Source organism: Pollicipes pollicipes, unplaced genomic scaffold (assembly GCF_011947565.3).
Source record: "Pollicipes pollicipes isolate AB1234 unplaced genomic scaffold, Ppol_2.1 Scaffold_7231;HRSCAF=8579_pilon_pilon_pilon, whole genome shotgun sequence".
In the NCBI taxonomy this organism is placed as follows: domain Eukaryota; kingdom Metazoa; phylum Arthropoda; class Thecostraca; order Pollicipedomorpha; family Pollicipedidae; genus Pollicipes; species Pollicipes pollicipes.
Window position 1 is genome coordinate 16,615,755 of NW_023597034.1, and position 16,186 is coordinate 16,631,940.

Below are 16,186 nucleotides of genomic sequence, written 5' to 3' on the forward strand. Positions count from 1 at the left end.
GCCTAGCAGCCGTCGCTATCGTCCAATGGTATGCCGCCGCCATTACGACTGCCCTGTGTTATGCTGCCACCGCTGCTGTTGTATGCTACTGCTGAGCCACCGCCGCCGCCGCCGCTTTTGTACTGTGCTGCACCAACGCTCACGGCGGCTCAAGCAAGGCTGCTTCTTAAGTTTGCAACAGCGCGATGGCCACCCCTCCCTCAAGGCAGGGGGAGGAGCTTCATTCTTTTTATTGGGATAGAAATGTGTTACTTGCGACCGAAAATACATAGGCCAGTCAGAAGAATTTTGTAATTGTGATGTGGGACTCGATGATCCTACTCTGTTTGTTGGCTGCTTTGGGGGACTGAAGGGGTGGTATGGTGGGTAATGGCCTCCCACAACGCGACTAGGAGATATAAAAGTGTTTTTGCGAAAAAGTGACAGATTTTGTCGTCAAAGTGTGCAGTGCACCTTTTTACACTCGCTATCATTTCTGCTTTTAGTTCATAAGAACCGAAATACACTTAGAGTGGAAAGAATCATAAAACGAAAATTAAGTGAGCGTAGCTCGACTAGTTTTTTTGGGGGGAGGCAAGTGAAGGCTAACCAATTAATCCAGCATTTGTTTTTACGTTTGCTTGGCGGGCTAATCGGCCATTGGGTTGGGCCCCCTGCAAAACTTTCAATAAATCGAGACCCCTGGTTGGTGCAACGACAAACTCTTTCAGTGGTGACGAGCCGGCCTTTTCTGGAGTTACGGATGACAATACAAAGTTCTCTCATGCGTGCGCGACGGATGCAACCTTGCTCAAACAATGTCGCTGTGGGAGCGTTATCAGACGCCAACATAAACTGCTGATCGGAAGACATGGCCTTTTCTGCGCTATGACAGTGCATTGCCGACCATGGCCAAAGCCGACCGGAAGCGGGGTGACCAGCATACGGTGGCCGACAAAATGGCTTATATGCGCACGTCAAGGCAGCCACTGGGTACATTCGTGGGCACTCTTCTACAGCCATCAGCTAGCTGCGCAACAGCTGTCTTTTGTGACGTCATCATTGTTTTGCCAGTAGCTGTCCCAACGGCGGATGCACTCAGTGCTGGCGAGCCGGCAATTTTCGAGTTACGGGTGACAAAATAAAATGCTTCTATATTTGGGCGGCGGTTACGACCATACTCAAACAATGCCATTGTGGGAGCCTATGAAATGCCAATATAAATCGTCGATCGGACAGCGTGTCCTTTTTGCGCTATGACAGTACATTGCCGACTGGGACCAGAGCCGACCGGTAGGGTGATGCCACGAATGCGGCAGCCCGGCAAAATCACTTATAGGCGCACACTAAGACAGCCATCGCGTGTATTCGTTAGCACTCTTTTGCATTTACAGCTGCCTGGATGTCCCCACTGCGTAGGCACCCAGTACCGCCGAGCCGGCCATTTCTAGGGGCGCGATGACAATATGAAACGATTGTATGCGTGTGCGGCGGGTGCGGAGCCCAACAGTGAGGACCCTTTGTTTCAGGGACCTCGACGAGTGCAGATCGCGGGCTCCGGCTTTGTTTTTGATCGGGAAATCTCGGAGGCACTGCCCACTGCCTGCCTAACAATCCAAAATGCACTTTTAATCTTTATCCTGGCAAAGGGCAATGGGACCTCCTCCCCACTTAAGTTCTTCCAGCATATATTTGGTAAGTCGCGTAATTGCACCAAGACATTCAGGAGGATTGGGGAGGACTTGAGGAGGATTCATTGAGCATGTTTAGACACAACATCGTGTGTCTAGTATTTCTTATTTCTGAGTGGATGCGGCCCAACTAGTAGCAGAGGTATTTTATGAACATTGGACGGCAGTATATTGCTGACGTAGGCAGCGGCCAGCAACCGACGAATCCAGCAATCAGGAGTGCTGGGGACGGCACTACCGCATTTGCAGACCCCTATGGAACTATTGCGTATGCAGACCCCCGAACTCAATTAGGTCAAAGTTTCAGGTCTCTAGGTTAGGTTGGTCACTGACCTTCGGGTCAAAAAAGGTCAAACAAGGTCAAGTTCCAGGTTGATCTTCAAAGTGCCCCCAGAACGTAGATAACCGTCTCTAAGCAAAAGGCCACATTCTCATTCAAGGTCAGTGACCTCGTTTGACCTTTTGAAGGTCAAGGTGACCAAAATCATACAAAATTGCTTTGAGTTTTGCATTTGACTAAGCAACAAAGATAACGCTAGGCAGTATGTTCCTAAAACAAAAGGTTGACCTAATTTATTTTAGGTCAATGACCTATTCTGACCTCTCAAAAGTTCATGAAAGATGTGTAATGCAGTTCCTGCTATCAATAAACTAGAAATGAGCACCAGAAACTATTCCATTCAGCAAGCCCTAGAGTAACAAAACAGTTTGGTTTTGGCCTTGGTGTGACCTTCATACCTGACCTTAGGTCAATGCGATTTGCTCATTTAACTGTTGTGTTTCCCAAGAAAATATCTCAGAGATGTGTGGCTTCGTCTTACACTCCGTTGTTGGATCAGATCGAAGGATTCCCTAGAAATTGCCTTCCCTGAACCCATCGTCTGATTTTGACCTGCCATCAGTCAGCGACCTTACAAAGTACATCTAAATCTTGCATGCCAAACGATCCGCTATTCAATTGTTCACAGTTATGCCAAATTTAGCCTGGTTACATCGCGCCGTTCGGAAACCATTCTGGAAAGCCTTCTGGAGAGGTCAGTTTGACCCCCGCTCGAGCGTGTGTTAAGGTGCTAATAATTGACGCGCTATTTTCAGTTATGGTCATAGGCGTGGGAACGTTTCAAAACTGGGGGGGGGGGCAAGCTCAAGGTGTACTTCAGGAACTTTTCTGGAAAGCGAGCCCGATGACCGGGAGGGGGGGGGGGGGTAGGGATGGTGATCGTTATCGCTCTTTATTCAAATTGTCATGGCTGCTATGCTAGCTACGCATCTAGAGCTGTTCACCACTGGTGCACAATCTTGCCTTTTTGACTTATCTGTCATTTGGCAAATAAGGCTATCCAGCTTCCCTAGATTATTCGTCCATTTTAACATTGTCTTTCCTGGGGAGACGAAATTTCACGAGCGGGTAGGTATTTTAGGTCTTTAAGGAAGCATTTGCCTGCACAGCGTAGACGCCAAAATACGCATGGATATAGGCTGGTGAAAATTTTGAAAGTGGATCGATGGCTCACAGTGCGCCAGGTTTTTCATGCGCCATTATTTCGCTGGCTGCTTTTCAAAAAATAAGACTTGTCGCAGCATTTTAGGCGGAAACAAATTCGGGAGCTTCAAACTGCTAGAAACAATGCGACAAAATCCATAAAACTGGAGATTCTCTTTCAAGAATCAAGCCACATAATAGGGCCCATCTGTTCCTTATCTGGGCCCTGCTCCTGTCCGCCGTAGGTGGTCACTGCCCTGGCCTGGATGTCTCCCACATGACTGACTGCGAGCTGATCGTGTGGCTACTTTGCTGCATACTTTTGGATCAGCGTTACTTTTACATGGTGTATGAAACATGTGTTGGACACCTGCAACAGCATTTTTCCCGAATAATCTTCCCTTATACCACACCATCGTAGAAAAATAGCCTCCGGGAAGCTGTCTGCTTTAGGTATGGATTGGCCCAACGGACACTTCATTGCCCAGCATGCAACGTACGCGACTTGATCTCCTTTTGTGTGTAGGCAGGGGCGTAGCCAGAGCCTTGCCAAGAGGGAGCATAGGGTTGTCAAAAGCCCATCTTATAGTGACCCCCCAAAAAATCCCCGGATATGGCCTACTTGTTCACAAGTGACACGGTTTTGTTCGTTGTATTGTTATTTTTACCTTGTAACCAGAACAAAAACCAGGAGCTACCGTCAGCTCACTTCTGTTTGCATTTTGAGGTCAATAAGCCGCAGAAATCAGGCGTTCAATGACTGCATGGAAGAAATCACCGGCGCTCATTAATTTACAATGGTTAGCTGACTCTTTCTAAACCGATAGAATTCAGAAGCTTTATAAATCTTTCATCTGGGCTCTACAGACATTGAGGACATTGCGGAGGTTGATTGTAGATCGATATGTTTGATCCAAATTTGAAGACGAAAATTTATTGCAAATCGAATGGTCAACAATGTGTATTAATATGGCCAGGCCATATTTGTCTGAAAATGTTCACCATTCAGTCAGAATCGATTAGTAACACAATTAATGTGACGTGTTTTTTAACACGCTCGCTCGCAAATCTTAGCAACAAAAACCTCGATACCAGGCGTTGCAGTCTCCATTGTCCTCGGAACGTTAGCCCAGTAGCTAACATTTAACCGTGGCCCACCGGTGAACGAAAATGATGACACTTCTGAAATATCATCCTTAAACACTTGAATCAACTAGATATACAAGCTATGTGGCGTAATTTTGAGCATGCGCACTCGAAAATTTTAGAAACACAAGCCTCCTACCCAGGCGTTGCAGTCTCCGTAGGCCACGCATCGTCGTCCTAGCAGCTAAGATTAAGTTGCGGCCGACGGGTGGACGAAAATGATGACGCTTCTGAAAAAGCATCCTTGAACGCTTCATGACATCAAATCTTGTATTTAGAAAGCAGTCTGAGGGCATATTTCACGCATACAGTTTTTAGATTGATGAAAAGGACGAACTGGCCGCTAAAGCACCGCGAAGAGGGGCTGGAATCTGGTGACTGAACTGAAAGAGTGAAGGTAAAATCTTATTTTCCGTGTTTCCTCAGCTATTTATCTGTCCAGAAGACAGATAAACACGGCGCCCGCCGTCTGGTGGCACTTGCAGTGGCCGAAACTTGTCGGTTTTACGGAAGTTGCAATCCAGACCATCCTTGTCCTTGCCCTCGAGGTCGCGGGTGGCCATGTTCAAGCCTTTTGATGTAATTTGTTTCAATACTACATTCTGAAAGAAATGAACGTTCTCAGTGCAAACATGCATGACCTTGCTGGTTTTTAAAAAAAAAATTCATTTCGACCCGTGCTTTTCAACAATAATGAGAGCTCCACTCTACTCGACAATAATGAGACCCCTTATTCCCCTCCGGGCGAGGGGCCTCTTGAGTAGAACATCAGGGGCACATTACCGTTTCCGGTCAAGGGCTGAGGGGACATTCCGTCCCATCGCGAAGTGTCTTCTGGCTATCATTCTGGTGGCACGGGCGGCATCTCCTGGTCGATCCGGAGGTCATTAGGAGGATATATCATATCACATTGTTCCCATCCCTGACACGGGAGGCCTTCTGATCCGCGCAGTTAGCCCTAGATCAGCACAGGAACCCTAACTGACGCAACAACATCCCTGATCACTGCAGGCAGTCCGATAGTTTTCACATAGATTCCAGTTCCATGTTTTTCTGTGTTCTTCAGAGGTATTGAGTTCTCCCTGACTGTAGATTGCAGATGAAACGGGGTTCATAATTTGTATTAACATGGCTAGCTCAAGATCGTCTTATATTGCTCAAGATCCTGTCAGAACTGATAACTGATAAGAAAACTACGTAATATGGTGTTGAACATGCGTGCTCGCAGGCCATAGCAATAACAGCCCCGACACCTGGCGTTGCAGTCTCCAGGCCATGCGGCGCCGGCCCGGCGGTTGTAACACTAAGTGATGGCCAATGAGCAAACGAAAAAGATGACGCATCTTAAGGGAGATGGCTGGTGAACTAGGTAAATCGGCATGCATTTTTAATGCAGTGCAAAAGTAAGCCAAATGCAACCTTAATCTGAAATGTGGGAGGGCCAGCTAACGTTGCTGGCTCCCTCCACATTGAAAATTGGGGGGGCCACGGCCCCCTGCCCCCCCCCCCCCCTGTTCCTACGCCCATGGCTATGATGACTTCCAAAGGTGTAAGCCAGGGCCATAAGTGGCGTCTCAAGTAAGCGACAGATGTTTTTGGTCAACGAACAAAGCTTTTGGCATCTAAGGTGCCCAACAGAGCTGCAAACAAGACAGTAGAAGTGCCACGGGAGAAGGCTGTGCTGTGAAACCATAGGCAAAGCAAGTGAAGTGGGCATGAATGGATCGAGCACGCCAGTAACAGACCAGGTGCTCCATTAACTGGACATAACAATGAACGTCACTGTCTGCCACCACACCATTTATGTGCACCAAGCTCCGAATTATCAAGCTTAGCATATACAAAGGCGGACCCCAAATTTCCTGCACCTACAAGATGGAGTGCGTGGTGCAGTGCATAAAATTGCTCTGGCTTCATGACCAGACAAAATCAGCCGTGTAAATCCCGCCAAAGATCAGAAGGAAACCAAGAACCTTATCAGAATGTGCATGTCAAGAAAAGAAATTGAGAGAGAAGGAGGGGGGGGGGGGGGGGATGAAGGGAGCCCGCTGGAGCAGCAGGTGAAAGACAGGGTGTTGGGGCACCTCATGTTGCAGGAAAAGGACTCTGGTATGGATAGAGACACTCGGCAGGTAGAGGAGTTAGAGAGACACTCGGCAGGCAGGTAGAGCCTCCTCGGGCAAAACAAAAGCGAGAGGAAGCATTGAAACTGGTAAAGCGGCTACTGAAGACAAAGCTGGGCGGATTGGCAGCATGGAAAAATGCAACTTTAGTTATTTGCAGCTTGAAACACAGGTCTAAGATTTATTAGATAAAAACCAGCATACATTCCAATCATAATTGTAACAAAGTTATATCTCACGGCAGTTACGACCTACATAATTCTAAAACCTGCAGATGTCTTAAGACGTAAAGTCCTTAGAAGCCGCCATCTGTTTCGTCAGAACATGACCTATGCATGCCATCCGTAATGCGACTCAGTCCTTCCTTTTAAAAGACGCCCCCAGCGCCTCACCAACCACCTGTCGCTTAACATAGCTATGGGCTCACAAGGCAATCCCACACTCTGTGCTTGGTTTAACCAACGATGTCTTACTCGCTTCTCATTGGTTAATCAGTAAACAATTCCCATAGAGACAGGTGACTAGGACTCGTTTCCGTTGGAGGCAGTATGGAAGGTAAGCCGTTTCTTACCATGTATGTTCGCACGCCCACTGGATCTAGAGGCGCGAGGCTGCTGTTGGTTGTGCACGTGGACATTAATAGGTGGTGTGATTGCTGGTGAGTGCAAATTACTGGCAAATAGAAACTGAAGGATGCCAAGATATATCTTTGGCTGACTCGCGAGGACTGGCACGAGCAAGGTCTTCACTAGTCTGTCACGCAAGCAGTTAGCAACATGTCACAATAATTCAATCAGTTTTTCCTGGTAACTCAGCCGGATAGAGCGCCTGCCTTCCGGTCCATCCAACCGTGGCAGACTGGGTTCGAGTCACTTTAAGCAGTCGCCATTTGTCCTTGACATGCGGTGCGTCAAATTCTACCGTTGACCTGGAAATGCACGATCGGCTGGCAGGGGTGAAAGTTTTTACAACCGGCGCCACTTAGCGTGAAATCTAAGCTTAGCGTGACCCCAGCAATTTATTCATTCAGAAGGTTTTGATAAAATCTTGAAAATAATAGTTCTACATATTCCTTGAAACGAATGCTCCACTAGTATCATAACCTAGCCCTCGTTCGGACTTGTCGTTTTTCATAACACAAACGGAAACCGAACGTCCATACAACACCCACTGACTTCCAGACTGAGAGTGATTGAGTCTCGCGGAAAATAAGCAGTGGATTGGCCTATAATAAGAAGCACATTATGAAGACCATCCCAGCCAGCTATACACGTAACACGTGGCCGGCGACATTGTCAGCACGCGCAAAGCACCACCTGTTGGCCAGGTGGTGCTTTGTGGATCTGCAGAGTGGACATACGCAGGTGCAGTCGGCAATCCCCTGAAATTAAACCTGTGATGGCTATCTTTATTTAGGTACAGTGTATTCACATCAGAGATGATCTAGGAAAAATTTGTTGCCACGTTAAAATCACCACAAACCGATCACATTAATGCGCAATTTTGGAACGCAAAGACACCTCCAATTAAATGCAAACGGTCAGTGGCCTTTACATTTAATTGTGCATAAGAAAACATCTATTCCGACTTTAAAATACGATTTGGGCTGACGCGCTGTACTCTACTGCACACTCGGTTACTCGTCGGATGCGGGAATCGGACAATCGTTGCGGAATCGGACGATCAGATGAATGGCCAATGGACGTCGTTAATTAAAACACGCAAAGGTGAGACGTTCAGTTGCTCTGAATTACAAGGCATCTGGCCTGTGCTAGCTACTCGGGCTTGATGTAGCGGCCCGAGAACAGCGTCAGGCCAGTCTTGCTGTCGATGATGGCGAAGAAGAACGGATGGTCGGCGACAAACTCAAACTTGTATGTGTGCACGGGCGCTGAACACTGCACCATGACCATAGCTGTAGCAGCGGCGGCCTCGCTGCCATCTTCGTTGACCTCGATGAACGCCCTGTGTACCACGCTGGACACGGACAGGTCCTTAGTGTCGGAAATTCGAGACAGGTTGGCTGCGTTTGCATCGAAGAGATCAATGATGCCAAGTCTCTTCAGATGATCGACGAGGTCGTAAGTTGTCTCGAGCTTGAACTTCGGCATCACGACCATCGTCATCTGATTGTGAAGCTTGGCGCAGATGGCCTGGATCGACGCGGTCGATAGTTTCTCCTCCAGGGACCTCAGGCCATCCCTTTCGTCGGGAAGAAGGATAAGCATGCTAAACCTTTCTCCCTTGTAAGGCAGCTCAAGGGCCTTGCAGGCAATGTCCGTAAGGCTTGCACAGTTGAGTCTCACATCATCCAAATGCATCATGTCTGTTCCGACAGCGATTCCCGGGCTGATGAAAAAGTCCCGTTTCATTGTGGCTTCGATCGCAAATTTCTGTTTCCACGAGCCCTTAAAGTAGATGGCGTTCACAAGTACAAGACGAACACCTCGGCTCAAAGCACCTGAATCGATTAGATTCTTGATTTTTCCCTTTGTCAGTGCCTCTACATCACCATTGATCAGCTTGCTTGTACCGGCGGCGTCGCCGAAGTCAACACTCTTCAGCTCGCTCAGATACTGCTTCTCCAGCAGACCAGAGTAGGTGTCCAAGATCTTGTACGCATTTTGCACGTACAGCTTGTTCGCCGTGTTCAGTGTGACGTCCGGCGGATCCTGCAGCATCTTCAGTACCCGACTGTAGCCGTTGTGTAGCGCTACCCTGTCCTCAGGTAGCGCCAGAGCCTGCTGCATCTGGAGAACGGTGTTGCCGTCCGCTCCGCCGAACACCATCGACAACGCCGTGCTGATGCTAAAGGGTGAGAGGAACACGTTGTCAGCGCTGGCCCCGGCCAGGACCCGGTACAGGTCCGAGGCTGCCTTGCTCTGGTGGCTAGTGACGTGCTCCATGCTGGCGATCGGCGGGCCTGGCGTGCGGCGGTCGGCGCCAGCAGCGGAAGCTTGATCTGGCTGGCGAACAGACCAACTCAACTAGAGCGCTGGCAGCAGCGCAGCACTCCGAGGAGTGAGAGCCGGGCGGTCGGCCGGCGGACCAAGGGGAGCGAAGTTCGTTTGGAGCCGGCTGGCCGTTACTTACGTCACCGCCCGCGCTCGGCAGTGTCCTGGTTGTGACGCGTTGCTGCTGCCGTCGCTAGCGCGCCTGATGCCCCGTCTCCCGTGTTCACTAGTATCTGACGTCCTACTGGCGCACCTCTGACGTAGTGGGACGCCCTGACGTCCCGTCTGACGTATCACTAGTATACGAGTCGTGCCAAGTTTATTGGGTCTTCCATGCGTTTGGAACGAGGGGCTGCGAAGTTTTCCACGCGCGATCCATGTCGACCCGCGACTGAGCCCTGCGTCCCGCTATGTTGCCGACTGGAGCGCCATCTGTGTTGCGGTCTGTTGCTAGACAACGAGTGATTAGGACGACGATAGCGCTAGTTAACGACGATAGCGATTCGACCGTTCGGAAACACACGGTGACTATATTATGGCTTTCATGGCCATTCTGATGCGCCTTTTTAGGTCTAGGATGGTGTTCGAGCTCCGCGTACTCCTGAAATTGCAAAGCCCTTCGCGGAGAGAAACCCGGGATTCAAATCGGGCGACTATGCTGGTCATTTGTTAGGCTCCTTCAACGAGCTTAGTCTTTGGGGCCATGCTTATTCGAGGCATGAAACTCATCGTGAATAAAAATATGGCCAGCTGACCCCTTTTGTGATAACAACCGGCCAGGCGTAGACATAATATTAGCAACATAACTGTTCTGTGATATTATGTCGTAAATATTCCAGTATCTCTTAAAGTGTCCACAGTAAATGCAGGTTCTACTTCGGAGAAAATGGTGTTTCAGCAAATCTGGGAAATTTTAAGTGTTAAGTAGTTTATGTCACGAAAGCAGTTTAAGTAGTTCAAGTAGCAGTAGTAGTTAAGTAGTATAAAGTAGTTTAAGTAGCTCACGAGTTGTGCGCTTAATGGGCCTTACGATTTCTGGTTAGTTACGCGACGAAGGATTGTCATGTAGATGTTTGTCATCATCTCATCGGAATATAGCAGTATTAGTTGGTATATCTTCTGCACCAAGGATGAGTCGGCTCAGAGAGGGGTTAGAACTTACTGGAGTCTCTGTGCCAATTCTTAGACCGCGTGCGGCGATCAGGGATGTTGTAGCATCAATGTCAGCCCTTGCATCGATCTGAGACCAACTGTCGAGATCACAGGTGAACACAGGGGACCAATGTATTATGTATCCCTCTGTGGACCTCCGGATCGATCATAGGACCCGACCCCGTACCGCCAGAATGGCAGTCGACAGGCACCTCGCGCTGGGACTGAATGCCACTTCAGCCCTTGGCCGGGAACAATAGTGTGTATCCTGTTTTACACCCTTGCTAGGAAAATGTAAGTGGTCTCACTAGTGGTCAAAAGTATGGGATTCGAAATGAAGGTCTAACTTGAAGAAAGGCCACTCCATGCTGGGCCCCCAGAGATTGTCCTTCCTTTTGCAGAATCGACACGTGAAACAGAGCTACACACAAACTTTTTGATCCTGCGCGCTCGCAATCTTAGTAGCAAGAGCAGCCGTGGCCGAGGTTGCCCTGCGCGCTCGCAATCTTAGTAGCAAGAGCAGCCGTGGCCGAGGTTGCCCTGCGCGCTCGCAATCTTAGTAGCAAGAGCAGCCGTGGCCGAGGTTGCGGTTTCCATAAAACCGAACGGCGTTGGCCACCGCACATAACGCCAGGCGACGGGCACTGGGCACGTGAGAACGATCGTCGTGAAATAATCGGTCCAAAAGTCTTTTAAAATCAAATCTAGCTGATTAAAAATTGGACGTTGACGTCGTTTTTACCTCTAGAGGTTTTGATGTTATTCTTGAATCGAATCGACGTTATAGCAACACGAAAAAATGATATTATACCTGTATTCATCCAGTTTCACCACCACATCCCAGCACCAGTTCGCAATGCCGTAAATGATAATTCGTTCCTCTTCTCAATCTAAATGAGCCTTAAAATCAGACAGGCACAATATTTCTCAGGACTGCCTTCTTAATACACGAATGAATGTCATAGAGCATTGAAAGGTAGTCTTCAACACTCGTGACTTGTCCCCCCGTTGGTCGCCACCTCGTGCTAACCGCGGGACCGACGCCACGCTGCCTTGGAAAACCGCAACGCCCTCGCGCAGCATCTGTTTTTTCTCAGACTTGGCAGCGCGCATGTTCACAACCATGGTACATTATTTTTCAGAAATCGCCTCCCACTGACGGTTGAGCATTCCCAGTCAAAAATGGTTTGGCCGTGTTAGTACAATATTTTATCCCATTCCGATCTACAGCCAGTCAACGTTTACGGAGTCCTCAATATATCCGCACGACCCAGAACAGATTCTGACAAAGGTTCTGAGTTTTGTCGCTTTATAAACAGTCCACTGAACATCTGTAAAATAAATAACGCCAGAGGTTTATTCCATGCAGCAAATCAACGCCCGATGCCTTCAGTTTATCGACTGCTCAAAACGCCAACATAATCTGCTCCTCCAGTAACTTCTTTGGCGTCTGTTCCAGCAAAAAAAGCTAAATGAACATAAAACGACGAAACGGGCCCGTTCGAAATCGTATGGGCCAAATATGATGGTTTTTGGGATATTTTTCGCCATCAGGGGTCCATTGCCAACCCTGTGGCCTCATCTTACCAAGGCTCTGTTTGCGATCCTGTCGAAGCACAATATAAGCCATAAACCAAGTTTGGTTCAGGTCTAAGGTGGTGGTACGCTGAAATTGCATTATCGATGGTTGAGTGGGCAGGGAATGACTCTGCGTATTTTTTTCGATTTATCGTCGGACAACACTTAAAGCATGACTAAGTAATAATGCTTCACCTCCGAGTGAGCCTCCGCGATCCGATTTGGGACATTCCTTGGTCTCTCGTGATCAGTCAGCCCTCAGCCATATCCGTCATGGTGTGAATCACGCAGTGTTCAGACGGCTCTCACGATACAATTTCGACGACATTTACGACAAGTGTAGTACTCGTTTTCATGACTGGGCGAATAGGTGGTACATTTCATCAGAGCGGACAGCACAGGCGATGATGTAACAGCAAGATAAGGACTTGGCTAGTACCCAAGTTATCCAGCAAATGCGATGGCTTCTATTGATTGTTGGCTGCTCCGGTCACCCGGTCTTTGTTACGGCCATCGAACACCACCAACACGTTTCACCACAACAGGAGATTGAGATTCCGTCTCTCGCAGACCCAAACTCATAAAGCGCTCGGCATAGTTATTCACATGTATTCTATAAAGTATACTTGTGATCAAATTGCACAGCTGCTTAGAGACGAGGCGGGAGGGCAGCGTATGTTTCAGTAATGTGCGAACGTGAAAATTCACACAAACAAACACGCACACATATAAACACGTGAGCTTCCGTCCTGGTGTTACAGGCGTAAATAGCGCTCTCTTGAACGAAGAACATTCGTTCCCGTTCCGAACACAATCAGATATTCGGTCCTACTCTCAGGATCGTCCAGAGGCCGGCAGACGAGTACGTCAGGATTTTGGAATGTTGCACTGGACCTTCCGTTATCAAGTGAATCGCACAGCTCTGGTTTTCAGCCTGTCGGGAGCGTCTCGCGGCACCGTGGGTCGAAACCGACGGTCGACGGCGTGCAGACGTACTTACAGGGCGTCAACAAATATCAGATACAACACGCACACTTTAAACTATTGATATGAATGCATTAAGAACATAAAATAAACACACAACGCTTAGCCATACAATGAAAATCATACGCTGCTGACATTGCGGAGTGATTTTTCTGTTTTTTCCCTTAAAAGATAAAATTCATCAAACACAAGCTATGCGGGGGCGTGGCGCCGCGCCGGTCCGCCTGCAGCCGCCGTCTGGGCGGGGCGGCTCGGAGCCGGGCCACGCCCCTGCGACCCGGGTCAGGGCGGCCGGCACCTGGCTCCGGCGCGCGTAGCCGGCGTCGCTGGGCGTTCAGCCCACAAACAGCCCGCGCGCGCGGCGGCACCTGGTGGGCCAAACCTGACCTCAGGCTTCATTAAATAGCCACCAGACGGCAGTGCTGACACCACGAAGGCTTCGCCCCGAATAGGGAGGTGGAGGTTCGGCACGGTCGGTCATGAACCACAACCGCCGAGACCAGCCGCGTCAGCACCAATCTTAGACCAGGGCTTGCCTTCGCCCGCGCCAGTGTTTTGTCCCGTTACATTCTGACTTTTAAGCAACTGGTCACCCAAAAGCCTGCGAGCCCCAAGCTTCCAGCAAATAAGCGCTGCTGGCTTCATTGGTCTAGTGCCGTATGGCAGCGATGGCTCTCGAAAGACGCGTGCAGTTCCACTGCACCCTCCTCCTGCGACAGGCCAAGGGTGTAGTGGAACCCTCCCCCTCCTCCTTCGACGACTTGGAACCCGTGACGACGTGCAGTAGTGACCAGCCGGAAGCAAGCAAAGCAAGCAAACTAACCTAACACCACTCAAGATTTACAATTAAGCGCAACAGTGGCCATAGCAATGTTCGGTTACAGAAGAGAGAGAGAGAGAGACACCGTGCCCGCCAAGATTAACATATTATGCTTCCAGTGAAGAGCGCGCCGCACCCAGCGCTATGCATGACCACCGACGCTCAGCGTCAATTGTTACTTGAAAATCACGCCCGAATATTCCTTCCCGAATCCTGCACCGCATGCTGAAGATAGTAGCCCGATATCCCGTACCCAGATGTTTCTGTTTCTCACTCCGAACGTCAACTACTGTTTATCACAGACAAGCGGCTGGGTCTGACCTTTGGTCGGGTCAGTTCAGGTCAGGTTGTGGGCCCAGTCCAGACACAGCGGGCCCGAGATATTATGAGCAACGATGAGATGATGCTGCCTTAGAACTAGTTCATAGCGTTGGCGCCCCATCCCTTGTACATTTACGTCATGGGCCTTGGTGGCGACTTTGTGCGGCATCATTCAATGACAGGAAGTCAGAATGGGCTACACGCAACCTCACGAGTGTTCAACAGCCAGCAATCACGCTGCCGGCACTCCAGAGGCGACACCGGCAGCACAAATGCAGAACAATAAAATCCAAAACACTATTTAATTTTGGGTGCATCACATAGCACGAGCATCGCACGTCAAAATTGAGACCTTGACCAAATAACCGAGGCCGACCTTTCTGGGAAATCCACCAGGTCATGTAATCGTATCACAAACTCAAAAAGACTAGGAATAAAACGGGTAGCATGACAGCTCCCACCTGCAGATTTTTGCCGGCAACGGAGAGTCGAAACATCGGCTTTCGCGGCGACAAACACGCACTTCTCATAACCTCACAGCTACATTTGAAATAAATCAGTTACAAACCGAACTTTACGGCAAGATACTCGTTAACGCGTTTGAATATCAACATCCGAGAACGAAGAAGTGACACGCCGTGACCAATTTCGCTATATCCCCCCTGCCCCACCCTGCACGTGTACTGCGGTCCCCACAGACCATAAGGCTCCCGCACGGAATTCCCGCGTGGAATGGCTGAAGTAGATTCAAGAACATTGCGACCAGGCGCAACGCGTCACCTTACGCTAATCACTCTCTACATAAAACACGTTCAGCTAAATGCAAATAAGGCACGTCGAATGCATGATTGTGCAAGAACGCAATTCTTGTCTAAAACAAACTATGTACAAAGTGCCGGCCGCAGTGGCGCCTGCAGCACATCCAGCAAGGTCATCTGCCCTTTAGCCGGCACATACGCGGAAGACTCTGTGATAATGTTGACATAAACATCCGTAAAGTTAACGAAACTACGTAAACGGCTGGGCATATAACAGAGAGCTATCGGTTGGCTGGCGAGTCCACTCTCAACTATGGTACAATAGGCCGGCCTGGGCCCGGGAGGGGGAGGGGGGGGGGGGGGGTCGGAGACCTGACCGCCGCAGGGGTTCGGTCCGGGGCCATGATGTGCTGACCTCGCTGCGGCTCCCCTTGTGGACGGTGTGGAAGCTCATGGGAAGACAGTGGCGAATAACTGCGGTCGAAATAAAATACAAAACGTGGCGCTGCTTCGGCGAGCCGCGGAGGTGCGGAAAACGCGACACGAAACGCAACCAGCAGACATTCGCTCCTCTCTCACTCGCTTCTGTCTCGCGCCTCGCTCACTCGACCGACTTTCGCCAGAAGGCATTGCACAAACGGCCCCCGCTTCAACCAGGGCGTCCGTCGGCTGTCAGCCAACCGCGACGCGAACTGCCCCGCATTCACTGATGGGCGCCCCTTTCAAGGTCACCACCGGCCAATCGCCGCGCTGACTATCGCGCGGCCTCTTCAAGGTCGCTCCGCCAGCCAATGGCCGCACGGACTGTCCTGCATCCACCAATAGGAGGGCGCACACAAGTCGGGTGTGGCCGTGGCGACCAGCAGGGCGGCGCGATGCGAGCGGGCCTAGGATGCCATGAATAGCTCTATGTACCGCGTGCCTATATGCTGTTTGTTCTTTTCCAGGATGGCGCGCTCAGCCTCGGTGCGCGAGGCGAAGGAGACCATGGCCTCACCGGACGGCTGGCCCTCGGCGTTCTGCTGCAGCTGGATACACTCCGGTGCGATCTGGGAAAGATCCCGCCAGGTCACGAGGGCACGATGCATAAAGGCCAGGCCCGGGCCCGGCTCGAAGCGCCGCCGCCTGGTCAGCAGCGATGCTGGGCTGGAAAAGGCAGCACGTTACGCGTTGATGCTACGCTTCCTTTCGCATGTG

The 16,186-nt window shown here is 50.0% G+C and overlaps 2 protein-coding genes across 3 annotated transcripts in view; both read right to left on the reverse strand.

Annotated features, from left to right (window-relative positions):
- Positions 1–7,849: 7,849 nt before the first annotated feature.
- LOC119110487 (serpin B4) lies at positions 7,850–9,716 on the reverse strand. Its single transcript, XM_037234328.1, has one exon. It carries the CDS (start codon positions 9,326–9,328, stop codon positions 8,198–8,200), a length of 1,131 nt encoding a protein of 376 aa, XP_037090223.1. The 5' UTR covers positions 9,329–9,716; the 3' UTR covers positions 7,850–8,197.
- Positions 9,717–12,700: 2,984 nt separating this feature from the next.
- fus (epithelial splicing regulatory protein fusilli) overlaps positions 12,701–16,186 on the reverse strand; it is a 72,840-nt gene continuing 69,354 nt past the window's right edge. For both annotated transcript variants that reach the window (XM_037234166.1, XM_037234165.1), the window contains exon 13: positions 12,701–16,038. In XM_037234166.1, coding sequence (XP_037090061.1) covers positions 15,877–16,038 — 162 coding nt within the window. In that variant the 3' untranslated portion in view covers positions 12,701–15,876. The remainder of the gene's footprint in view (positions 16,039–16,186) is intronic.

What these genes read in the sequence shown, in the direction of transcription:
- LOC119110487 (XM_037234328.1), bottom strand. Translation starts at nt 9,328, where the DNA reads ATGGAGCACGTCACTAGCCACCAGAGCAAGGCAGCCTCGGACCTGTAC.